A 25,040-nucleotide genomic window follows, 5' to 3' on the forward strand; every position below is an offset into this window, starting at 1 on the left:
GAGGGCTATTCTTCTGCTAAGGGCATCGACCACTTTATTCTGTTGTCCAGCCTTGTACACAATTTTGTATGGGAATTTGTCAAGGAATGCAGACCATCTAGCATGCAAGTCACTCCTTAATTGTTTTTGCCCACTGAGATATTTTAGGGCCTGGTGGTCAGTGTAAAGGACAAATTCCTTTGCAATTAAATAGTGTTCCCATGTTTTCAAGGTTCTTACCACAGCATAGAACTCTTTGTCATAAGTGGACCACTTTCTCCTAGCTTCACTTAGTTTTTCACTGAAGAAAGCAATGGGTCTCTTTTCTTGGGACAATACAGCCCCTATGCCAACTCCACTGGCATCACATTCAACTTCAAACAGTTTATCAAAATTTGGTAAGGCAAGGACAGGAGCAGTACATAATTTCTCTTTTATGAGAGCAAAACTTTGCTCTTGTTCTTCTTCCCATTGAAATTTTTCCTTTTTCAAACATTCAGTGATGGGGGCTACAATACTGCTAAAATGTTTAATAAATCGCCTGTAGAAAGTTGCTAACCCATGGAAGCATCTCACATTTGTGACATTTGATGGGGTCGTCCACTCCCTAATGGCTTTCACTTTTTCTTCATTTACTTTAATTCCTTCCTTGCTCACAATGAATCCCAGGAATAATAAATTATCACTCATAAAAGTGCATTTTTTCAAATTAGCATATAATTTATTTTCCCTTAATGCTTTTAGGACCTCCCTAATATGTCCCATATGCTCAGTGATAGATTTGTTGTAAATTAAAATATACCACAACAAATTTACCAGTAAAGGGACACAGTACCTGGTTCATCAGCCTCATGAATGTGCTGGGTGCGTTGGTTAGTCCAAAGGGCATGACTAACCATTCGAACAAGCCATCTCTAATCTTGAACGCTGTCTTCCATTCATCTCCGGGGCGGATTCTGATCTGATGGTATCCACTCCTGAGATCGATTTTTGAGAAAACCACAACCCCATTAAGCTGATCTAGCATGTCGTCCAGCCTAGGAATGGGGAATTTGTATCCAATAGTAATTTTGTTAATAGCCCTGCTGTCGACACACATTTTCCAACTGCCATCCTTCTTGGGTGTTAGCAAAGCTGGTACTGCACAAGGACTCATATTGACTTGAATGTGCCCCTTTTTCAACAATTCTTCTACCTTCTCCCGTAAAATTTCATTCTCCTTGGGGCTCATCCTGTAATGTGGGAGGTTAGGTAGACTAGCACCTGGAACAAAGTCAATATGCTGTTGCACATCTCTCATAGGAGGGAGTTCATTTGGAACTACATCATGGAATTCATCCAGTAGTCCCTGCACTTCCACTGGAATTTTATTTTCCTCCAGGGTCTCATTCATATGTTCTCCCTTTACTACTAACAAATGTACCTCATGGGTATCCTTACATTCCTTCATAAATTCAACATGATGATGGGTAATAGTAAGAAAATTTTTCTCATTTGCTTTTGGGTCCTTAGGAATATTCTTTTCAGCCATGGGTAACAAGGTGTAGCGTATACCTTCCTTTTCAAGTTGGTAGGTATTCTTCCTACCCATGTGCCTCGCATCTGTATCAAATTGCCAAGGCCTACTCAACAAAATATGGCAAGCATCCATGTCTACAATATCACAATATATTTCATCATTATACTTACTAATAGAAAATGGTACCTTGCAGCGTTCCTCCACTCGTACGCCGCCTCCTTCCTTAATCCACCCAATTGTGTATGGGTTTGGATGTTTTTCAGGAAGTAACTGTAATTTTTGTATGACATCCCTGCAAATAATATTTTCTTGACTGCCACTATCAATATTTAAATCAAATAATTTACCCTTGACAGTACATCTAGTACGGAACAACCTGTGCCTTTGAGAGGTATCTTGATTTTTCTGGGACAGCATTAATTTTCTCACAACACAAGTATACTCTTCATGTTCGTATGGACCCTTTTCATCTTCCCCATCAGGCCCACAGTATACTTCCTCCTCCACATCTTCTTCCTCCTCCCTTTCTACCATATTAACTGCCTTTCTCCTGGGACAGTCACTGGACCTTTGTCCAACCTCATTACATTTAAAGCATTTAATAGGAGCAGGTTTTGCATAGGGATTACTGGGTTTAGGAGGGTTGGAAGGGTTACCTCGAGTATGTCCTCCTGTGGTAACCTTACCGGCGTTAGCTGTACTTGCCGGGTGAGAAGGTTGTACTGCCGGGGCTGATTTGTTCCTGTCAACAGTTGCCGGTCTGTTGTCGCTCTCGCTGTACTAGCGATAATTATCACCACGTGCCTTGTCTTGGAACATCAATTCTGCTTTCAAGGCTAGGTTCCTTGCTTCCTGCACACTGAGAACCATTTGTACACTAATCTTATCTCTGATGGACGGTCTCAAACCGCTCAGATAACGGGCTGCCTGCTGGTTATCACTTTCAGATAATTGATTTCTTTCAGCTAATCTCAAAAATTCAGATGTATATTCATTAACACTACGGGAACCCTGCGCACACCGTTGGTAAGATTCAAACATGTACTGTTCATAATCTGGGGGTAAAAATCTACCTCTTATAAGCTGTTTCATGCGCCTCCAGGTTCGAACAGGACCCCTTCCTTCTCTGATCCGGGTCTCTCTCATGCGTTCCCACCAAACAGATGCGCCTCCCTTTAATCGGAAAGCTACCAATTTTACCCTTCGTTCCTCTGGTATCTCCATGTACTCAAAGAAACGATCGACTTCTGTGATCCAATCTAGAAGTCCCTCTATGCCAAGATCTCCACTAAAAGTAGGAATATCTACCTTGAGTTTAAATTCATCATTATTCCTACGAGGATTGAAATTACCTTGATTGTGCCAATTTCTGCCGTTTCTGTCGTTGCCGGGAAGAACTGGAGCACCACCGAATTCTAACTCATCATCACTGTCGTCGTCAAGAACTGGACGTCGGAACGCAGCATTGACAGGTGGTCTGTCGTGGTCGTCTCCTTCGATTGGATGCGGATTCTCCCGGTTCCGTGGAACAACCTCCCGTAACAAGGTTCGCGGTTCTTCAGCCATCTCTGCCAACTGCTGTTCGATGTTACGTGTGGCCGTGCGCTGCTCTTCAATTGCTCTCCAAACAGCTGGGAACCCCTGATCTTTGTCACGGGGTGGGTTGCGACTGCTACCGTCTTGGTTGGCCATCTGATTGGGCGAACTCCCTGCTCTGATACCACCTGACGCAGCGTGGAAGCAATAAACCGGGCTGGCTATGCAAGCACCGGGCGAACCAAGTTTCTAGCAAAACAAGAAAGAGAGAAAATCTCTAGAGGAGAGAGAAAAGGTGGCGAGAATTGAAGAGAAAATCTGAAGTGTGTATTAACTGAAAACAATAGCAGTATTTATAATACATCTGGAAATCATAGAATAACTAGGAAAGAACAACTAAGATAGATATCAACACATCTAATTTGGATAAGATCGAATTCTTCTTGATCTTGATCTTGATAGGATCGAATTCTTTGCCATGATCTTCACCGTTTGATCTCCAGGCATGAATCTTGGAAGTCTTGGATTATCTTGATCTCTGGAATTCTTGATTATCTTGAATTCTTTGATGGATCTTGAATCTTTCTTGACTTATCTTGAATTCTTGAATTCTTGATTATCTTGAATCTTGGACTTATCTCTTTCTTGGATCTTGACTTATCTTTATCCTTGGAGCTGCCGCCCCTAAGGTGATGTGGGCCTTGGGATGGGCCTCCATCAGGGAAGGAGATGGTGAGTGTACTTCGTGCAATATATGAGCAGTTCATTCAAACATCTTCTCAGCAGAACACAACTACCCTTGCCCATTCAGGTATGGTTTGGTAGGTTCAGTGAAGTAGTGAAAAACTTTGGGATGAAACAGTGTCAGGTAGACCATTTTGTGTTCATCCATGATTCAAAAGATGGGAAGATCTTGCTAGTTGTGTATGTGAATGATATTGTCATAACTGGGAGTGACAGTAATGGAATTGACAGGTTGAAGAAATTTCTACAAGACCACTTCAATACGAAAGATTTGGGTAAGTTGAAGTACTTCCTGGGAATAGAAGTTGCGAGGTCAAGACATGGAATTAAATTATGTCAAAGAAAATATGTTCTTGACCTACTTGAAGAAACAGGATTGTTAGGTGCTAAACCAACAGAGACTCCTATGGAACTGAATGTCAAGTTGAGTGTTGATGTAGGTGAGGAGTTTGATGACCCTGGAAGATATAGGAGGTGGGTGGGAAAGCTGAATTATCTGACTATTACCTGATCAGATATATCATTTGTTGTGAGTATGGTGAGTCAGTTTATGAAACATCCTTGGATTCCTCATTGGGAAGCAGTTCTAAGGATTGTTAGGTACCTGAAGGGGGCTCCAGGCCGTGGTTTGCTATATAAAAGTGGAGGGCCCCTTGAGATAGTAGGATATATAGGTGCTGATTGGGCTGGTTCTATATCAGACAGGAGATCAACTACAGGGTATTGTACCTTCCTTGGTGGCAATCTTGTAACTTGGAAGAGCAAGAAACAAACTGTGGTGGCAAGGAGTAGTGCAGAAGGTGAATATAGAGCTATGGCTCATAACACATGTGAACTAGTATGGTTGAAGAACTTGTTACAGGAGATGGGGTTCTCATTTGACAAACCCTTGAGACTACACTGTGATAACCAAGCAGCTGTTCACATGTTATGGGCCTGGGAGTAGGATCTCGTCACGGGTCGGTCCACGGGGAAAACCTCCTGTTTTCCCTTGTTCCTCCCTGCTCTTGATGAACCTATCTTGCCGCCCTAAAAGGTGATTTGTTCAAGAGATCTCCAACTCTTCTTTGCTCTCTTTCTTGAGTGAAATTTTCGATGCCTTTATTGAATAATATCAGCTCCTTAAATAGGAGATTACAAGAGATAAGAGTCCTACTTTTAGGAAGACTCCCTACTAATCTATCCTACTGAACTGATAAGATAAGATAAGACTGAACTGATAAGATAAGATAAGACTCCCTTTATTGATAAAAAAAAAAAGACAAGACTCCCTTAATCTATTCTACCGAACTGATAAGATAAGACTGAACTGATAAGATAAGATAAGACTCCCTTAATCTATCCTACTGAACTGATAAGATAAGAACTGTATCTAGCTAGAATTAGATAAGATGAGAATCAACAAATAAGATAAGATAAGACTCCCTTAATCTATCCTACTGAACTGATAAGATAAGAACTGTATCTAGCTAGAATTAGATAAGATGAGAATCAGCAAATCTTGCTCCTTTTACTGCTGTTGCCGGCAGTGATATGTCTTCCCAATAAAAGCTTCCACATCATCACATCTCTTCCAATCCAGTCTTCCATGAGAGAACCAAGCATATTGAGGTTGATTGTCACTTTGTAAAAGAGAAAGTGATCAGTGGAGTGATAATCACATCTCATGTGAGCTCGGGAGATCAGTGGGCAGATCTCTTTACAAAGGGATTGTCTTGAGGTAGAGTAGATTATATTTGTAACAAGCTGAGACTATATGACATATACTCTCCAGCTTGAGGGGGAGTGTTAGAGTTCACAGAACAGGGGTATTTTGGTCATTTGGGTGCATCTGTGTGAGAGTGAAAGGTCTGTTTTATTTATGTTTAAGTTGTGTGTCCCATCACTTATGAGGAGCAATATTGACTTTCTTGTAACCAAGCTTATGTGAGATAAATGCAAGTGGGTTGACTAGAGAGGATAGTTTTTCCTCATCTTGCCAAACCCTTCTTCTTCTTCTTCTTCTTCTTCTTCTTCTTCTTCTTCTCTTCTTCTTCCTTCTCCTCTTCTTCTCTACTTTAACCTAGAATCCAATAGGGATTTTACACTGTTAACCCCTTGCTTAGCTAAATCATCAGGCATCAGCTAACCCATTTACAAATCTTTGCAAGTCTTTGCACTCATTTTTATGTTTATAATTTTTTTGATCAATACATTCTATATTTATAATCGTGCTCCTTTTTGGCCATTCAATCTGCTAAATTCATTTCTATAATTCCATAATGCTTTCTGACTATTTTGTAACCATCCAGTGACAATTTAGAATCACCTTCAATGATTAACTTTGTGATGCTCATTTCTCTTGCCTGCTGTAATCCATGAAGTACTGCAGGAAGCTCAGACCTTGTTGAATCCCCATAGTCGATTGATTCTGAAAAGATAGCAGTGGTGTGCCTTTGTGCATTTCTAAATCCTCCTCCCACATCTGATGGACCTGGATTTCCTACATTGCTTCCATCAAATTTGAGCTTGATAAAGCTTTCCTCAGATGGTATTCATTGAATACATTTTTTTGGTTTCCTTGAATAGGATGCAGCCACCTCTCCCCACATTCTCCATAAGTCATCATGAGAAAAGGTTGAGAAGAGCTCCAAAGATTTAGCCCAATGTGTACTGCCTTGGCCATTACGCATTCAAAGATTACCTCTTGATTTCTCTCCTCCTCCAATATTTTTGCATTTCTTTCTTCTTTTAAGCTCTATGTATATATATTGCACTATGAAGGATCGGCATATCAAGAATTTCGTGACAATTATGTTGTGGTGCTAACCGTTAAGATTGACATATCCAGTTCTGGTTTTATTTTGCTTTGCTGCTTTCTGAAGTTGGTTTAAGGTTTACCAATCTCATTGGCATTTAAATATGGTTGAAGTTATCTGAATAACATTTTGTAATTTCTCTGTTTCTTTAGTGAGGTTGGAGATGAGGCAATTCTGCATACACTTTGGGGAAGACATGAAAATGCAACTGATAAGGTATTTTTCTCTGCATTTTTTTATTTCTTTTGAAGGCTACACAACAGGGGGGGTAGCCCAACTCCAACCCATAACCCCCAACCCAGGTGCAGGCGGGATTTGATCCCAAGTGTCTGCTATTTTTCTTTGCATTATTGTTTTAATATCTTTGCTGAGGGGACTCTCTAAAAAAATTCAAGGCTGATGACCAACTGTAGGTGCTAATTTTAATTATTCCGGCAGAACTTTATTGGATGTTGCATCTTATTATTGGTTGTTTTCTTTCTACACTATTTTTTTTTTTATGAAAATTTGTTTTTCAGGTTTCTTGGTAAATTTATTTGTTCTCTTTTATCCTCTCTACTTTTTCTTGTTCTTTTCGAAGTTGTAGCAAATTTCCATGTGCAATGATGGTTTCTCAATGAATAATGTATAGAATTGTGTTAAAAAAGAGAAGGGGTGGGGGTGGGGAGCACATTCTGGTCTTCCATAAAGAATGGGCAAAGCCTTACTACATTGTTATGATCCCCATTTATGTTACATGGACAATTCAGAAATCAGAACAGGTAACGTATACGTGTCAGGTACATATGGACACTGACACTGATATGACAGTTGAAGGGACTCATCTCTTTGTCAACTCTGTAATGCACTAATGTGTGATTAAAGAACCCTAACCTCTTAGGGTAGAATTTGGACATGAATGCATAATGTATAATATTTGATAATTCAGTATAGTCAAATTTAAATTAAATCATTTTCTTGGTATTGTTTGCGTTGATTCATGTTTCTACATTCAACTTGTTTCCTTTTTTTTGTTTTTAATGATAATTCAGTATAATTAAATTTAAATTAAATCGTTAAATAATTTTCTTAGTATTGTTTGTTTTGATTCATGTTTCTACATTCAACTTGTTTCCTTTTTTTGGTTTTTAATGTTAATGTAAAGCTTTATTGATGTGATAAAAGATTGTTATGTAGGTGAAATTTGCCCCCTTTGCTAGGCTAGCCTTCACTGCCTATCCCACCTTTACTGTTGCATATAGCTTTTATATACAACTTTCATTGGTTACCCCTCAACGGTTGTTCCCTATTTACTCCTTGTTTTGCAATAACTCAACCAAACAATTTGCTGATCTAGGCACGTGAGCAACATACAGCCTTCACTGCCTAATCCCACCTTTATTATTGCATATAGCTTTTACATACAGCTTTCATTGGTTACCCCTCAACAGTTGTTCCCTATTTACACCTTGTTTTGCATGTAACTCAACGAAACAATTTGCTGATCTAGGCACCGAGCGACAGAGCCTTCCTGCTGCACGAACAAAACCTTCCTCAGCTACCATATAGATTTGGGCTATAAGCCAAAACCTTTGCCTCCCTCAGGGCATGTCCTAACACCTATGAGGCCTCTCCTCTTTCATTCTACAGCATGTTGATAACTCTAATCTCCTTAAGAATGGGGGTTTAATCTGTTATCCTGATCATAATTAGATCAATTGTTAACTGAATGCAGTGCATCTTATCCTGGAAGATCTCTGGATTTTTCTTGTTTGAAATGCTTGACAATATAGCCAATAGCTAAGATCCCTGCATAGTCTTTTCCTTTGGGGAAGAAGGAAAAGACCAGAATGATAAAAAATGAATGTACAATAGTTTTAGTTGCCAGGTAGTTTCACTCCTTTTTGTTTTGGGGACCCTATGTTTTATCACTGAAAGGAAAGCTAATTTTCTGTATTTATGCTGTTCTTTATTCTCTCCAATACATGATACATGACTATATGTTGACAGTATTTGCAAACTGGTTGTTAACAATACATAATTTGCATGGTGATTTTGAATTTGTTGCAATGATTGCTTGTGCTATTACAATTTGGCATGTTTAGTTGATCTCCTGTTATAATCTTTCATGCTATTTTAGGCTGAAAAGAGGAAATTATTTCACATTTTCCTCAAGCAATTCCTACTTGTATACAAGAACTGGGTTCCTGCATTTTCGAAACAGTTGCCTGAGGCTGCTCTATCTACCCCTGGGGAATATTCATCAAGTTTTAATGATGTAGTTGTTGGTTGCTCTGCTGGACATCCTGCTGAAATAATTCTTATTCTAGCTCAAGAGATAGCACAATTAACTGCTCTTGTGAGTGAATGTAAGTGCACCTATTGTTTTTATTTATAAAGATGCCTCTTTTCTATTGCTTCTTAACAATTATGATACTGATATTTACTGGGATATTTTACTTTCAAAGGGTATAAAACAAGTCTTATTCTAAAGTAGACTAGCTTACTTTCTAACAATTTTCTTTTTCTTTCTTAATCCAGTAAACACCAGTACAACACAATCTATGGACCACTCAGGGACTTTCTTGATCTCGAATATAACTGCTGATGGGTTACCTATCTTGGAAGCTTTGACAATTGTAACTCGCTCAGTGCACAATTGCAAAGTATTTGGCTACTATGGAGGCATTCAAAAGCTTACGGCACTGATGAAAGGCAAACTTCCATACTTCTCATTTTCTTCATTTCTTTGTGTCATTGGTATTTCTATTTTGTTATTTTATTTCTATCTATAATGTTCACATGCATCCAAGAGTATCTAGCATCTATAAAATTCTTTTCTGGGATAGTAGCTGCATTGCACCAACCCAAACATTCAATGCACCTCTTATCCACCTTGAGTTCTATAGAATTGAAATGGATATACAAGTCTTCCTTGTCTCATTTGACTTGGTAAATCTTTTGATTTGTAATTAGATTCATTTTTTGATAAGTTTTGCAAGAGAAGGAAACACATTGAGGGCAACATTGAATTTAGTGGGAGAGGGGAAAGAAGAAAGACTCTACTGTAAGGTGGAGTCTTTGGGGAAGGGCTTTTTGAAAGAAGTGCTCAATGAAAATCATCAGTTGGAATGTGAGAGGTCTGGGAAGTGAAAGAAAGAGAAGGACAGTTAAAGACCTATTAAGAAGAGAGAAACTGGACATAGTCTTGATATAGGAAACCAAGCTGGCAGAACTGGATAGAAGATGGGTCAAAAGTGTATGGAGATCAGGAGGAGTTTGTTGGACTTCGGCTCCTTCTTGTGGAGCCTTTGGAGGTCTAGTAACCTTATGGAGGGAGGATGCTGTAGAATTAGTGGAGCTAATAGGGAGATTTTTATGTCTCTAAAGGTTAGGAATGTGGGGGATGGTTTCACCTGGGTTTTAACCAATGTTTGTGGGCTAAACACGTATAGAAGAGAGAAATGAGATGTGGGAAGAATTGTATGGCATACGAGGTCTTTGGGAGGGTCCTTGGTGTCTTAGGGGGGAGTTTAGTGTAATTAGGTTTTGTAATGAATCTAATAACCCCTAAAGAACGGTTACAACCAGCATGAGGAAGTTCAATGAATTTATTAATACCTGTGGTCTAAAGGACTTACCCCTCTTTACAAGCCAATTTTACATGGTCTAATTTCCAAGAAAACCCCCTTTGTTCGAAATTAGATATGTTCCTCTTTACTAAAGAGTGGGAGAACCATTGGAGGAACTTGATGGCTAGAGCTCTACCCATAGTCACTTCTGATCACTGCCTTATCCAGTTAAGTGCTGAAACATTAACCTCTGGACCACAACCTTTTAGATTTGAGAATATGTGGTTACTCGGATTTTGTGCACTTGATTGGGGAATGGTGGAGAGAAGACTTAAGAGGGGTGATTTGGAATGGAGTGAGATTTCACAAAAAGTTGAAAAGGTTGTGATCCAAAATCAAGGAGTGGAATAGGGAACACTTTGGAAGGATAGAGGAGCAAAAAATTACCTTGGTGGCTAGGATTGAGGAACTAGATTCCAAAGAAGCTCAAAGGATGATGAGTGAGCAAGAAAGGATTTTGAGAAGAAACCTAAAGAAGGATCAAGAAGAGGTCCTTCTAAGAGAGGAAATTTCGTGGAGGCAAAAGTCAGGACACAAATGGATTAAGGAAGGGGATGGAAATACAAAATTTTTCCATGCAATGGCTAATGGGATCTGAAGAAAAAAATTTTGTGGCTATGGTAGAAGTGAATGGAGAGGAAGTCACAAATCAAGATGAGATAGCCAGATTGTTTGTGGATCATTTCAAATCAATTTATAGGAAACCGTTGAATAATAGGCCAACTTTAGAAGATTTGGATTGGACTAGATTGTCTGAAGAACAAGTAAATTGGTTAGAAAGGGATTTTAGTGAAGAAGAGATCAGACAAACGGTGTTTTCAATGGATAGATCCAAAGCTCTTGGTCCAGATGGCTTTACAATGGCTTTTTATTAGGATTGTTGGGATGTGGTTAAAGAAGACCTTGTTGGGGTATTTTAGGAATTTGCAAATAAAAAAACGGTAAGCCCTGGAGCTAATGCTACTTTCTTAGCCCTAACCCCAAGAAGGCAGATGCAAAGGACCCTAAGGAGTTTAGGCCGATTAGTCTAGTGACAAGCATCTATAAAATCCTGGCTAAAGTGTTATCGCTGAGAATTCGAGTAGTACTACCCTCCATCATCATTCAAGCACAAGGTGGTTTCATGTAGGGAAGGCATATAACGGATCAGATCTTAATAGCAAATGAGTGTGTGGAGGACATGAGAAAGTCTAGGACTCAAGGTTTTGTATGTAAGCTAGATTTAGAGAAGGCTTATGATCTTGTGGATTGGAGTTTTTTACTTGAGGTCCTAGGGTGTTGTGGTTTTGGAGATAGATGGTGCAACTGGGTAAAGGGTTGTATTAGGTCCTGCCATTACTCAGTCTTTGTAAATGGAGTGGTCAAAGATTTTTTCCCAACTTGTAGAGGCCTTAGACAAGGTGGTCCTCTCTCCCCGTTTCTTTTCACCTTAGTTGTAGATGTCTTCCGTAGATTAATGTCTAAGGCAGATAGGGAAGAGGAAGTGAGAGGTTGGAGAATTGGAAGGAACAATGTCCGGGTAACCCACCTGCAATTTGCCGATGATATCATGATATTTTGTAAAGGGGGTGACAGGTGAGGAGTGATGTGGACAGAAAGACAAGTTACATGTAGTACCTCAAGTATACTGCAATAAGCACACGAAATACCAAACTGAAAAAAGCAAAATAAGTTGGATTTTTAGGGATTTCAGACCTGAACCTGAAGTAAAACTCTTCCTGGAACAGTTTCGCTACAGTAACAATGGCAGCAAGCTGGTCTCCCGCGCAGACACGCAGCGATGGAGGGACTGGAAGGTGCCAAAATGGGCCGACTCCTCAAAACCCAAGTTCCCCATGCTTGAAAACCTTGGCTGGGGCTGAGCTACAGCTCAAACAAGAGAGAAAGAACTAAAAAAAACCCCTACAGAAACAGCTCCCTTCTCTTTTATAAGACTCACTAGCTTGCTTGACAAGCTAGTTAAAATATTTACACATAAGCCCCTAGAATGTTTCCCTCTCACCAACAACTCCTTAGGAACAAAACTAACTTCAAATGAACACCTAAAAGATTACTTTTGTTACAAAAAGACCCAAGAGACCAAAACCCAACAGAAATGCACTCAACTGCTCCTGACCAAAAATCTAACTTATAAAATGACGAAAATACCCCTGGTCCCTAACTGTCAACAAAGCTACTCAAAGACAACAATTTGGGATCCCACTACAAAAACATGAAAAACAGAATACATTCACACATTTCTTTTTTTTTTTTTTCCTTTTTTCTTCTTTTTTTTTTGCCTCATCAAGGAGTGAGGAATCTCAGAGCATTGCTACAACACTTTGAGAATGTCTCAAATTTGAAGATAAACCTGGATAAGAGTTGTGTGGTAGGTGTTAATTTGAATGAGATGACTCTTTCAATATGTGGTAGATTGTTTAGGTTGTCCCATTTCTTCTTGGCCCTTGCAGTATCTAGGTCTCCCTCTAGGGGCTAACCCAAGGGAGAGTAGATTTTGGACCCCAATTCTGGAAAATGTTGAGAAAAGATTAGGTTCTTGGAAAAAGAACTACATCTCTATAGGGGGGAGAGTGACTTTATTGAGAGCTACTCTAGCAAACCTACCGGTTTATTTTTTCTCTATCTTTAGGATTCCTAATAGGGTGGCTAAAAAATTGGAGAGGATAATGAGATCTTTTATGTGGGAGCCTGGGGAGGAAAAGAAAGATCACCTAATCAATTGGGAAATAGTTTGTAGGAGTAAAGAGGAGGGTGGATTGCGTTTAGGAAGGTTAGCACTGAAGAATAAAGCTCTCTTAGGAAAATGGTTGTGGAGGTGGCTTAGAGAAAGGGAGAGGTTGTGGCATGAAGTGATATCTAGTATACATCGCAAGCGGGAAAATGGATGGGATGCGGGTGTATCACGTCAAGCTACGTCGGCATCTCCTTAGAAAGCAATTCAGAGTATCCTCCCTCAGTTTCTCAACTTGGTCAGGTATGATGTCAATTCTGGTGACTGTTTTATTTTGGGAAGACACTTGGGTGGGTACTGTTGCCCTTAAGGACAGGTTCCCAACACTCTATTCTTTTTCCCTTTACAAGGAAAAAAGCTCTCTCTCATTTCCTCCCATCTCTTACTTCACCCTCTTCCTTAATTTGGGACTTTGGCTTTCGGAGAGGTTTGAGGGATGATGAACTTAGTAGTGCTTCAGACTTGTTGTCTCTTCTTGGCAATGGCTTTTTGGACCCTCTTAGTTCGGATGTGAGATTATGGTCTCCTCATCCAAAAGGTTTTTTCACTTGTGCTTCATCTTTTAAGTCCCTTTGCTCTTCCAGGGGACATTTGGGTTTTCCGACCAAGGAGATTTGGTTTAGACCTGTTCCTCCTAAAATTGTTATTTTCTGCTGGGAGGTGTTTTATAGAAAGATTAATACTTTGGACTTCTTGCAGAAGAAAAGGCCTTTCATGTGTTTGTCCTCTAACTGGTGTGTACTTTGTAGGGCTAGTGGTAAGGATTGCTCCCACCTACTTGTATCTTGCTCCTTTTCTAGTGCTATTTGGAGTTGGATTTTTTCCTTGTTTGGGTGCAGGTGGAATCTGTCCATGGAATTAAGTCAGTTGTTTGGTCCTTTTTTTGTGTGGCCTACAAAAAAAGGAAAAATGATTAGGGCCATTCACTGGTTAAGAACTATGGACTTCTTTCATACATTTTCCTTTGATGATATTTGGAGAAACTGGAAAGCGGTGGTCAATAGCCATACAAGGAAGGACAAGGAATCTGCAGTGTGGAAGCCTCTGCCTGAAGGTTGGGCAAAGTTGAACTTTGATGGTAATAGCCAAGGAAACCAACCCAGGCCCATCGGGGATAGAAGGGGTGCTGAGAGATAAAGAGAGCAACATTTTAGCATTGTTTTTAGGCCCTATGGGAATAGGAGTAATAGAGCTGAGATCTTAGCGGCTGTACAAGGTATTCAGATTGCAGAACAATTAGGAGTTCAACATTTGGTAGTTGAAGGAGACTCCAAAATTGTTGTGGGTTGGCTGATAGAGCCAGCTTCAGCTATGTGGTGATACAGAGACTTATTGAGGAAAGTCAACTGGCTCACAAGAAATATGACAGTTACCTCTCTTTGGGTGGGAAGATCAGTAAATACTTTAGCGGATGGGCTAGCTAAGCAAGGGGCTTCAAGGGATCATTTATTTTGGGCTGCTATGTAATTTTATTTCTATTTTTTCCTGTTTTAATTTGATGTAATACTTTGTTAGAAGAGGTAACAGTTCGTGCCTCTTCATTTTCCTGTATTGCCTTAATTTCTGGATTACTAAAGTATTTTCATTCATAAAAAAAAGGAAACACATTCTAAGTGCCAATGGAGAGACTGGATTATAACAAGGCTTCAAGAGAAGCAGTGCAATGACATAAATACATCTTAGCTGGCGACCTTGGAGGAGTCATGACTCACTTATGACTCCCCTTGAGTGTCCTTTCATCTCCACTTGCTCAAATCCCAAAAAAGAACATCTGAAGGCTTGCAAGAATGCTAGAATATCTATTCTGGTCAAGTTACATGACCAATTGAATCTGAATAGGCTCATGTGACCTTCCTAATGTGTCCTCTAAAATCCTTGACTATTCTTGGAGGCACCAATAGAGAGCTTATCAAAATTTGAACCCACATGCACCCTGTGAGGCTGGGTTGAACTCTACTGCAATCTGGCTATGGAGAGTTAGTATGGCTGCCTTTTGTTCTTGTAGAATAAAAATAAGTAACCGAGTAACACAATGAATGGGACCACAAGAAAATATCAGTTTTGGTCCACTGTATCACTACACTCCCCCTCAAGTTGGGAATAGATGTTGATCATTCCCAACTTGCACAAATCTGTTTCCAATTTAACTTCGGTGACTGCTACGGTGAAGAGATCAGCAAGCTACATATCAGAGGCAATATATGCCACGACCTGGACATCTCTTAAAGTAAGCAAGGATTCTTTCCACAACAAGCTTATGAGTGGTTCTAGGAGAGTATGCATTGGATGACAACGCTAATAGCATAAGAGATGTTACGATGTGTGAGACATAGATAAAGGAGTTTCCCTACCAACTGTTGGTACATGGCTTTGCCTTCAAGAGGCTCACCCCTCTTTGCACTTATCTTATGATTTAACTTAATGGCTGTGTCTACTGGTTTAACTTCCAGTTTTCCAGTGTCCTTAAGCAGATCAAAGATATATTTCCTTTGGGAGATGAAGATACCATGTCTAGAGTGGGCCACTTCAATTCCCAAGAAATGTTGTAGGTCACCTAAGTCTTTCACTTCAAATTCCTTATTAAGCAATTGTTTAAGTGAATCAACATCATCAATATCACTTTCTGTCACTACAATGTCATCTACATACACTACAAGAAGGGCTAGAGAAGCACCATTTCTCTTATTGAAGGGGGTATGATCTAAATGGGCCTGTGATATTCATCTCTTGAAGAAGATGTTTCAACTAAACTAGGTGACAGGTAGCATGGGCCGTTGCCCTATATTCAGCTTCAACACTACTACTAGCAACCACACTCTACTTGCTCTTCCAAGTAACGAGATTTCCGCACAAGAAGGTACAATAACTTGTAGTAGACTTCCTGTCCATTGGAGATCCTACCCAATCTACATCTGAGTACCCTACCAGAGACATATCTCCCCCTTTCTTATACAAAATCCCTCATCCAGGAGCACCCTTTAGATACTTCAACACCCTCATAACACCATCCCAATGAGCAGTTGTTGGATTCTACATGAATTGACTAAGGACTCCAACACTAAAAGAAATGTCAGGCCTAGTGATGGTAAGATAGATCAACTTGCTTACTAGTCTCCGATACTCTGTAGGGTCTTCTAATGGCTCTCACTGATTATCAGTCATCTTCACATTGGGATCCATAGGAGTTTCAATTGGCTTGGATCCCAACAACCTTGTTTCATCCAACATATCTAAAACATACTTTTGTTGGGTCAAAGAGATTCCCCACTTTGATTTAGCTACCTCAATTCCAAGAAAGTACTTCAAGGTTCTTAGATCTTTAGTTTGAAAGTGTTGCTGTAGGAATTGTTTCAACTCATCAATTCCATGTGTATCATTGCCAGTGAGAACAATATCATCAACATACACTGCTAGAATGATTTTCCTAGATGACGAGTCTCTACTAAACACTGAGTGATCAACACTGCATTGTTTTAAGCCAAAATCTTGCACCACACAACTAAAATGACTGAACCATGCCCACGATGATTGCTTTAGCCCATAGATAGCCTTCTTCAATCGACACACCTTTCCTCACTCCCCCTGAGCAACATACCAAGTGGGTTGCTCCATATATACCTCCTCTTGAAGATCACCGTGGAGAAAAGCATTTTTAAAATCAAGCTGAAATAGGGGCCAATCAAAGTGGGAAGCTAAAGAAATAAGCACTCAAACATAACCTATTTTAGCCACATGAGAGAAGGCTTTTGAATAGTCCACACCTTAGGTCTGAGTATACCCCTTAGCAACAAGTTGAGCTTTGAACCGCTCAATACTGCCATTTTGGTGGTGCTTAATTGTATAAAACCATCAATAACCAACAGCCTACTTCCCAGGTGGTAAGGAAGTGAGATCCCAAGTATTATTGGATTGAAGAGTATGAAATTCTTCATCCATCGTCTTCTTCTAGTTAGGAGATGAGAGGGCTTCCTGTAGAGGACGCAGTAGAGAAACAGAGGATAGAAGGGAAATGAAATGTTGATGTGAAGGAGACAAGTGAGCAAAGGAGACGTACCGAGAGAGGGAGTGATCTGTGCAAGTACGCTTACCCTTATGAAGAGCAGTAGGAAGATCAAGATCTAAGGATGGTGGATCTGTTAACGGCAAGGACTCTGGTGGCATGTCAGAAGCTGGAGCTGGATCAACTATTGGCGACAATTTTGGTTGTTTATCATGTCTAGAGTATACTATGTGAATAGATGGTTGAATAGGCTCCTCCACAGTAGGAAAGGGAATAAAGACATCACCAGCGTTAGAGGGAAGAGGAATAGAAGGAGAAGGCTCACGTCCAGAGTAATTCAGAGCAACAAAAGTTTTTCATAAAACTAGATCATAACACTTGTAACCTTTTTGAGTACGAGAATAACCAAGAAAAACACATCTAATAGCTCTGGAGTCAAGTTTATCTTGGCTTGGACCCAATTTGTGAACAAAACGCACACAACCAAACACACGAGGAGGAAGAGAGAAAGGTGAAGTGGAGGGAAACAAAATAGAGAAAGGTGACTTACCATCTAGGACTGAAGAGGGCATATAGTTTATGAGAAAACAAGAGGTGAGAATTGCATCACTCTAATAGATTTTAGGGACTGGCATTTGAATCAACAAGGCCCGAGCAGTTTCAATCACATGACGAATTTTCCTCTCAGCCACCATTTTGCTGCGGAGTGTGTGAACATGAGGATTGATGTATAATAACATGAGAATCAAAATAAGACTGGAAATTATTATGAAAGTATTCCTTGGCATTATCAGAATGAAACACTTTAATGCATACACCAAACTGATTCCTTATCTCAGCATGAAAAGATAGAAAAATAGAGAACAATTCTGAACGATCCATCATTAAGTAAATCCATGCCATTCTTGAATAGTTGTCAATAAATGTTACAAAATATCTGAATCCATTATAAGATGACACACGACTAGGACCCCAAACATCTGAGTGGACTAAAGCAAAAGGACTCAAGACTTTCTTATCATCCCTAGGAACAAAAGATACTCTATGATGTTTACTTAACTGACATGACTCACAATCTAGCTGAGTCCCAAACTCCAAAGTTGGGACTTGCTTTTTCAAAACATGCAGAGAAGGATGACCAAGACGGCAATGCCACTGATGTGGTGTAAGAGAGGAATGAAGAGCCTTCTGAGGACCATGGTCATCCAAGTAGTACAGTCCTCTAACTTCACAACCGCCACCAATCGTCTTCCCTGTCTTGAGATCCTAAAAGACAGTATGAAGGATAAAATGTTATTGAACAATGAAGAGTTTGAGTAAGCTTACTTATAGACAAGAGACTAAAGGGAAACTTGGGAACATAAAAAACTGAGTATTAACTAAGGCTAGAACCAAAAGACACATTACCAATACCTGTACCAGTAATAGCAGAAGGAGAACCATTAGCTAAGGTAACGGTTTGAGAGGTAGAAGGTGGTGACAAGGATAATAACCTATATGAGGAGCCAGTTATGTGGTCTGAGGCTCTAGAATCAATTACCCAGGGTGAAGGTGAAGAACTAGGAACAAGGCAAGCAATACCTGACTTCACAAGTGTAGCAGTGGTAGAACTAGAAGAGGTAGACTGGGGAAGCTTTTCATACTCCTCACGTGAGATTAAGATTGTGTCTTTATCCTTACCAAAGTCACCTTCCACCATTGCATGGTTAGCCTAGGAAGATAGAGGGCCATAAAGATCATAACAAAAGTTGATTGTGACCTCGTCCACAATGTGAGCACTGACGAGCTGAACCACAGCCACTATCACTACAACCACCACCACCTCTTGCACCACCAACCTCTCTACCACCTCCTTGTGCACCTCTGGGCCCACAACCAAAACCCCTCATATTACCTCCACCTCTACAACATATATTCCTAGTAGGAAAACCTCCTTTGGAAACCACCATGGCTGGTCTCTCTAAAGGTGGGGGATAATCAGTTAATCACTATGTGGATTTGATGCTCTCCTTATGGGAGAGAAAACCTTGGACAAGGATGGAAGATCACTACTCCCTAAGATTTGGGCCCGCATTGGTTCAAATTCAGACCTTAACCTAGATAAAAATCTTGCTACATCTAGATGTTCTCTTTGTTCTTGTTGAGCCTTCAAATTAGTGAATAGAGGTTGATAAACATTGAGCTCATTCCTTAAGCTTTTTAGAGAAGCATATTCTTCAACACTTTTATCCCTTTGTTGAAGAGAAATAATTTTGGTATAGTTGGTAAATTCTTGTGACATTGTCTTGTCCAGAATACAATTGCTTGGCATGGTCCCAAATCTCCTTGGTCATGTCTAGAAACATAAGGTTCACACTAATGTGATTCTCCATACTATTCCAAAGGGATGCCATAATTTGGGCATTCTCTTGTACCCATTCATTGTACCCTTCTGATTCACTTTTCAATGGACCCTCCTTGATGTACTTCAACTTGCCTCTTGCAATGAGAGATACCTCAACCGACTTGGCCCATGGGATATAATTATACCATTGAGTTTTACCATAGTTAATTGAGAAGTCATGAAATCTTATTGCACAACTACTGTAGGTTTAGTGCTACTATTTGATGAAGCCTTGAGTGAGAAGAGATCACTGATTTGTCACCTATGCGAACTGTCAAACAGCTGGTGTGCAACTATTGCAACACACTTTTTTCTTTAGGAAAAACACCAAAAATCATCAGCCTTCTACTTTAGAAACACTTGGGAAAGATTACACACTTACCACAAGGTTTCACCACACCATAAACCACTACAAAATCACCACACATTGAGGGGCACCTACCTCACAACGGCTGCCCTCTTCGAATTGCCGAATAGAGGGCTTTTAGAAAAACACCACCAACAAACACAAGACTGCAACTTGAGGCATTAAAGCCTCTTTTCCAAGTGGGCGATCAGTTTTCTTAAGTCATTTTCCTCTCCACCAAAGAATAGAGAATATTCTCTATTCCTAGGGCACAAAAAGTTGAGACGTGAACAGTTAGTCGACCTCAGGGCTCTGATACCATGTTCCAACCTTAATAAAGAAAAGAAAAAGGAGAAAAAGGAGAAGAAAAGAGGAAGACTAGCATGGAGAAATCTAATTTTCTCTCCTTACTGTCGATCTAGGTTGTATTAGCATTCTACTAAAGCTGAAATGACTACAATACCCTTAGGTAAGTTACAACAGACATGAGAGAGAAAATAACATGAAAAAGACAATAATGCCCCTATTAACTAATTCTAACAATTCTAACATGAACCATCAAGTCTAATTGTGGTTATTTGAAAGGGGTTGTAATCAGTCATACCACCAGCCCCTCCAACATCTTCTCCAGCAGATTTTTGTTCATTCCCAAAAGCCTCCATGTTGGACTCAACAAAGAGAAGAAAAGAAACTCAACCAACTCCCCTTTTGAATAGAAGGATTTCCCAAAAACTGAGAATGGGATCAACAGGTCATTAGATTAACTGTTTCTCAAAGAAAAAAACCCTAAAAACAGTCTCGGAGAAAGTTTGAAAGAGTAGCCATGTTATGGACGCATTCCCCGGGAAGACGTACCGTCGCCACCGGCAGCAACAGGCACCTGACCCACCGCCAGCAGCAGCAGTGATTCAATGATTCTCATCCTACCCAGTTCGGCAACAACAACCTTATCTAGATTAGATTAGATCATCTTGCTTGTTCTTATCTTATTCTATTGCTCTTATCTTATCTTGTTAGTAGCTTATCAGATTAGGATTAGCTTATCTTATCCTTAGCAAGATAGAACTGGAAGTCTCCCTATTGAGCAAGGAGACTCCCCTGGATTAGGACTCTTGTAATCTCCTATTTAAGGAGACCCCATTATTGAATGAGGATATCGAAGGGGAGGACTCTTGTAATCTCCTAACTCACTTCAGTTTAAGAAGTGAGTTAGGAGAGTTGGTGATCTCTTGAACAAATCACCAGAGGCCAAGATAGGTTCAGCTAGGAAGGGGAGGAACAAGGGAAAACAGGAGCTTTACCCCGTGGACCGACCCGTGACAAGATCCTACGCCTAAGCCCATAACAACTTGGTATCAGAGCCAACCGTCATGGGAGATCTGGAGCAGCTATCATCCAGGGTCCACGAACTGGAGTAGGCTTGTGGAAACCAGCGTGGAGGTTCATGAGGTCAAAGACGATGTCTGGGAGCTGCGACGCTTGCTGGAATCGTATTTCTCTAACAAGGAGAGGAATCCAGAAGGGGCTGTAACCACAAACAACCGCCGACCAGACTCGACGGAGTCGTCCGGCGAACAGCAGGTCGTCGCCCCGGTAGCCGCAGTCATCCCCAAGTACAACAGGCTGGAATTCCCGTCGTACAACGGCAACGGAGATCCCTTAGGCTGGCTGTATCGCTGCGAGCAGTTTTTTCGGAATCAATGGACAGATGACCGGGATAAGGTGCGCAAAGATTTCAAGTCAAAGTATTCGGATATTGAACTTGTGCCTGAGGAAGAGTTTTTCAATTCAGCCCCTCAAGATATTAAAGGATCTGTACTATCAAAAGACAGTGCACATGACCTGATGCTAAGGCGGCTTAATTTTGAGCTTTCCCGGCGAAGCAAGATCCCCAAACCTCAGACGAAAGAGGGGAGGGGGAGGAGAAGAAGAGTCATGGCGGACTTAGAAAACTTGCTTCTGGAAGCGGCAGGAAGAACCGGTGGACCTGGGAGGAACAAACACTCGCGCCCTCCACCATCGAGAAGGCGAAGGGATGATTCCTATTTCGACGATGGCAGCGATTCGAAGGACGATGACGACTCGGACGGCGATGATCCGGGCTACTCAGGTAGAAAACCCTCTGGATCTCAAGTCCCTCTCAAGAAGAGACTGGACACCCACGACAAGGACGATGACTGCGATAGCCGAGATGACGACTGCGATTACGACGATGACGAAGATCGCCATGCCGGCAGCGGGGACGATTCTGATGTCGGGAGTGATCTCTACAAGGACGACAGGGACAGGGAAGAACTCGCTAATATGAGCAAGTTGCAACGAGAGTTCGTCCTTTCTAAACGAGCCACGAAGAAAGATGATAAGAGGTTGCAGGAGGCCGTTAGAGCGAGGCAGGGTGGAAAGAAAAGTGATATTATGAAAGAGACACCCCCTTCAGTTCGTGTTCGGTCAAGGTATGCCGATAAGTTGGCTGCGAAAGATGATGCTTTGAATGAGCTGCGGAATAAGAGGAGGAACAAGCAGGACCCGGAGGGTCATTGTAAATTGAGGGATTCGGGAAGAGGGGGTCTGGGCGCGCGAGGTGGGTCTCCGGTTCGGTGGAGATCGATACTTACTGCGGTGAGTCCGAGTAGTTCAAGTCAGAGTGACTCTCAGAGTGGAAGTCACATCAGAGATGATGGTTCAACAAGGGATGGGGATCTGGGTGACAGTGACGATGATAGGCATGGAACCGGGAAGGAGGTGCCGACGTTTGAGGAAATTAAGAGTATTACGATTAGGAGGTCAAAGCTAGCTAAGTGGTTCATGGAACCCTTCTTTGAAGAGCTGATTGTGGGTTGTTTTGTGAGAGTTGGGATTGGAATGTCTAGGTCTGGGCAGAGTATATACAGACTTTGTATGGTGAAAAATGTCGATGCCACGGACCCTAATAAACAGTATAAGCTTGAGAACAGGACTACATACAAGTATTTGAATTGTATTTGGGGCAATGAGAGCTCGGCTGCGAGGTGGTAGTGGCTAGAGTATCTGATTCTGCACACTCATTGAAGAGTTCAATGATTGGTTGCGTGAAGAGTTCAAGAAAAGCCTTATGGAGACCATTGCACACCGAAAGAAGTTCCTTTCAAGTCTCCCGAAATCTCTGAAGAAAGCATCTTTGCCTGTCCGACACCAACTAGGGTTCTGCATACAAAGAAATTAAAGCAGCATAATTTAGCAGAATTACTGCCACTTCCACTCTATGTGATTTACTCACAATTGCTGGTTCAGAAGAAGGCATTTGGGGAGAGTATTGAATCGGAAATTATAGGAAGCATGAAGGATGCTCAAGCGTTTGCCCACCAGCAAGCAATTAAGGACAATGGTGTTTCTACAAATACAGAAATGAATAAGTTTGAGGATGATGCGCCTGATGAGGAAGAGGAGGGCCAAAGAAGGTTACTGGAAAAGAGAACCTTGACCAATCAGGAATCTATCGATCTCATCCTTTTAAAATCATCCTTCATATACATGATGATGAGGTTTCAAATCCCAAGCCTGCAAAACTGGTTACTTTGAGGTTTGAATACTTATTGAAGTTGAATGTTGTATGTGTTGGGATTGATGGCTCTCAAGAAGGACCTCAGAACAACATCTTATGCAACTTGTTTCCTAATGATACTGGTACTGAGCTTCCCCATCAGTCAGCTAAGCTCTTTGTTGGTGCTGCTGTTGAAGTCTTGGTAGAATGGTGTAATTTACCATCGGCCGAAGCCACATGGCTCCCATTGGCAGAGTTCCATGCCACATATCCAGAGTTCGAGCTTGAGGACAAGCTCATAGTCCAGGAGGGGAGTAATGTTATGGACGTTGTTAGAGTTAGCCGAATAAGGGTAGATTAGTCAACTCACCTTGGTTAAGTTATGAGCTTATGTGGCAGTCTTATTAGAGGTTCTCTGTCCCATACTTAAGTAGGGGCAGTTTAGTTCTTGTACATTTAATTAGAGCCTAATCACTATTAAGAGGTCAACTGATAGGGTTTAGCTATTAGGTTTGACAGTTCTTTCATCTTCTTCTTCTCTTCTTCTTCTTCTTCTTCTTCTTCTCCTTCTCTTTCTTCTTCTCCTTACTGGTTCGGACTACTGTAGCAACAGTAGAAACATGGTATCAGAGCGTGACAACTTCAGTTCGTGACCTGTTTCAATTCGTGACAACTTCAGTTCATGCTTCAGTTCTCTCCTTTTCTTCTCTGGGCTGTCAATGGAGAAAAGTGGTTCGTCTCAGGCCTGAAACATCACAGCTCTTCTTTTTTCTGGTGCACAGAACCTCCTTTCCTAAGAAAACAACTTCAGCAGTGAATGGTTGGTTGAAGCTCTCAAACGAAGGTTGGTTATCTCTCCTCTGTGTGCTGTTGGTATTTCTGGGTTGAAAATCTTCAAGAACTTGAGAGGACTGATCAGAACCTAGAGAACTAGGTTGGTTGTTGCCCTGGTTCTTGGAAAAATTCCAAGAACAGGCTGTGTTTACAGTGACCAAATGGTGTAAGGGCTGCTACTGTAGGTGGCCGAATGGTGCAAGGTGTAATGCAATGGTACTAGTTGAGTTTTTGTTGGTCTTGTGGTGCCCTCTTAAAAGCGTTAAAGCAGGTCTGTATTGTGTGTGACAGCTATGGCTGTGTGGTGGTGCTTGTGATGCACAAACTCTGTTGAGTAGTTGTAAGAGAGCTTGCATGTGGTTAGTAAGTGCTGAATTAATGTCGGTGTAGTCTGTTTTTTTGTGAAATCAGTAGTGGTGTGGATAAGAACAATGGCGTGTGTATCTATCATTGTGTTTAGGGACTGCTGTAGGTTCTGGAACATCAAACTCTTGACAGCAGCACTTAGTTGGTGATTGGGAATTCAGATTAGAGGCAGCATTGAAAGAGTATCATGGCAGCAATGGGAGATGGCTGTAGTGATCAGAAACCTAGTGTGGTGGTTTCCTCTGACTATCTAGGTGTACAAATGACCTCAATTAAACTGAATGGTGAGAACTATGTTCCATGGGCCAAGTCGGTGGAAGTTTTTCTCAAGGCAAAGAGAAAAGTGAAGCATATGAAAGAAGATAAACCACCGGCTGACTCTCCAGGGTTTGATGATTGGGAATAGGAGGATGCTCAAATCATGACATGGCTATGGAACAGTATGGAACCCAAAATAAGTGCCAACTTCATGTTCTTAGATACAGCTAAGGACATATGGGAACATGCCAAGAAGCTGTATTTTGGGCAAGATAATACTACAAGGGTATATCAGCTCTATCAGGAGTACTTTGGTCTGCAACAAGGAAATAAAACCCTAGAAGAGTACTATGCTAGTATGAAGAACCTCAGAAATGAACTCAATGTCTATCATCCTCTCACTCCAGATGTTAAG

General features: G+C 40.9%; 1 protein-coding gene and 1 pseudogene across 3 annotated transcripts in view; both read left to right on the plus strand.

The window, feature by feature from the left end:
• LOC104595514 (binding protein) overlaps positions 1-25,040 on the plus strand; it is a 130,122-nt gene that overhangs the window by 10,389 nt on the left and 94,693 nt on the right. For all 3 annotated transcript variants that reach the window (XM_010256268.3, XM_010256267.3, XM_088888398.1), the window contains exons 3-5: positions 6,729-6,792; positions 8,696-8,924; positions 9,097-9,270. In XM_010256268.3, the coding sequence (XP_010254570.1) occupies positions 6,729-6,792; positions 8,696-8,924; positions 9,097-9,270 (467 nt within the window). The remainder of the gene's footprint in view (positions 1-6,728; positions 6,793-8,695; positions 8,925-9,096; positions 9,271-25,040) is intronic.
• On the plus strand, positions 21,362-23,111 carry LOC104595515 (protein RTF1 homolog pseudogene; annotated as a pseudogene).

The sequence above is a fragment of the Nelumbo nucifera genome, chromosome 5, assembly GCF_055504915.1.
Source record: "Nelumbo nucifera cultivar China Antique chromosome 5, China Antique-T2T, whole genome shotgun sequence".
Taxonomy (NCBI): Eukaryota; Viridiplantae; Streptophyta; class Magnoliopsida; order Proteales; family Nelumbonaceae; genus Nelumbo; species Nelumbo nucifera.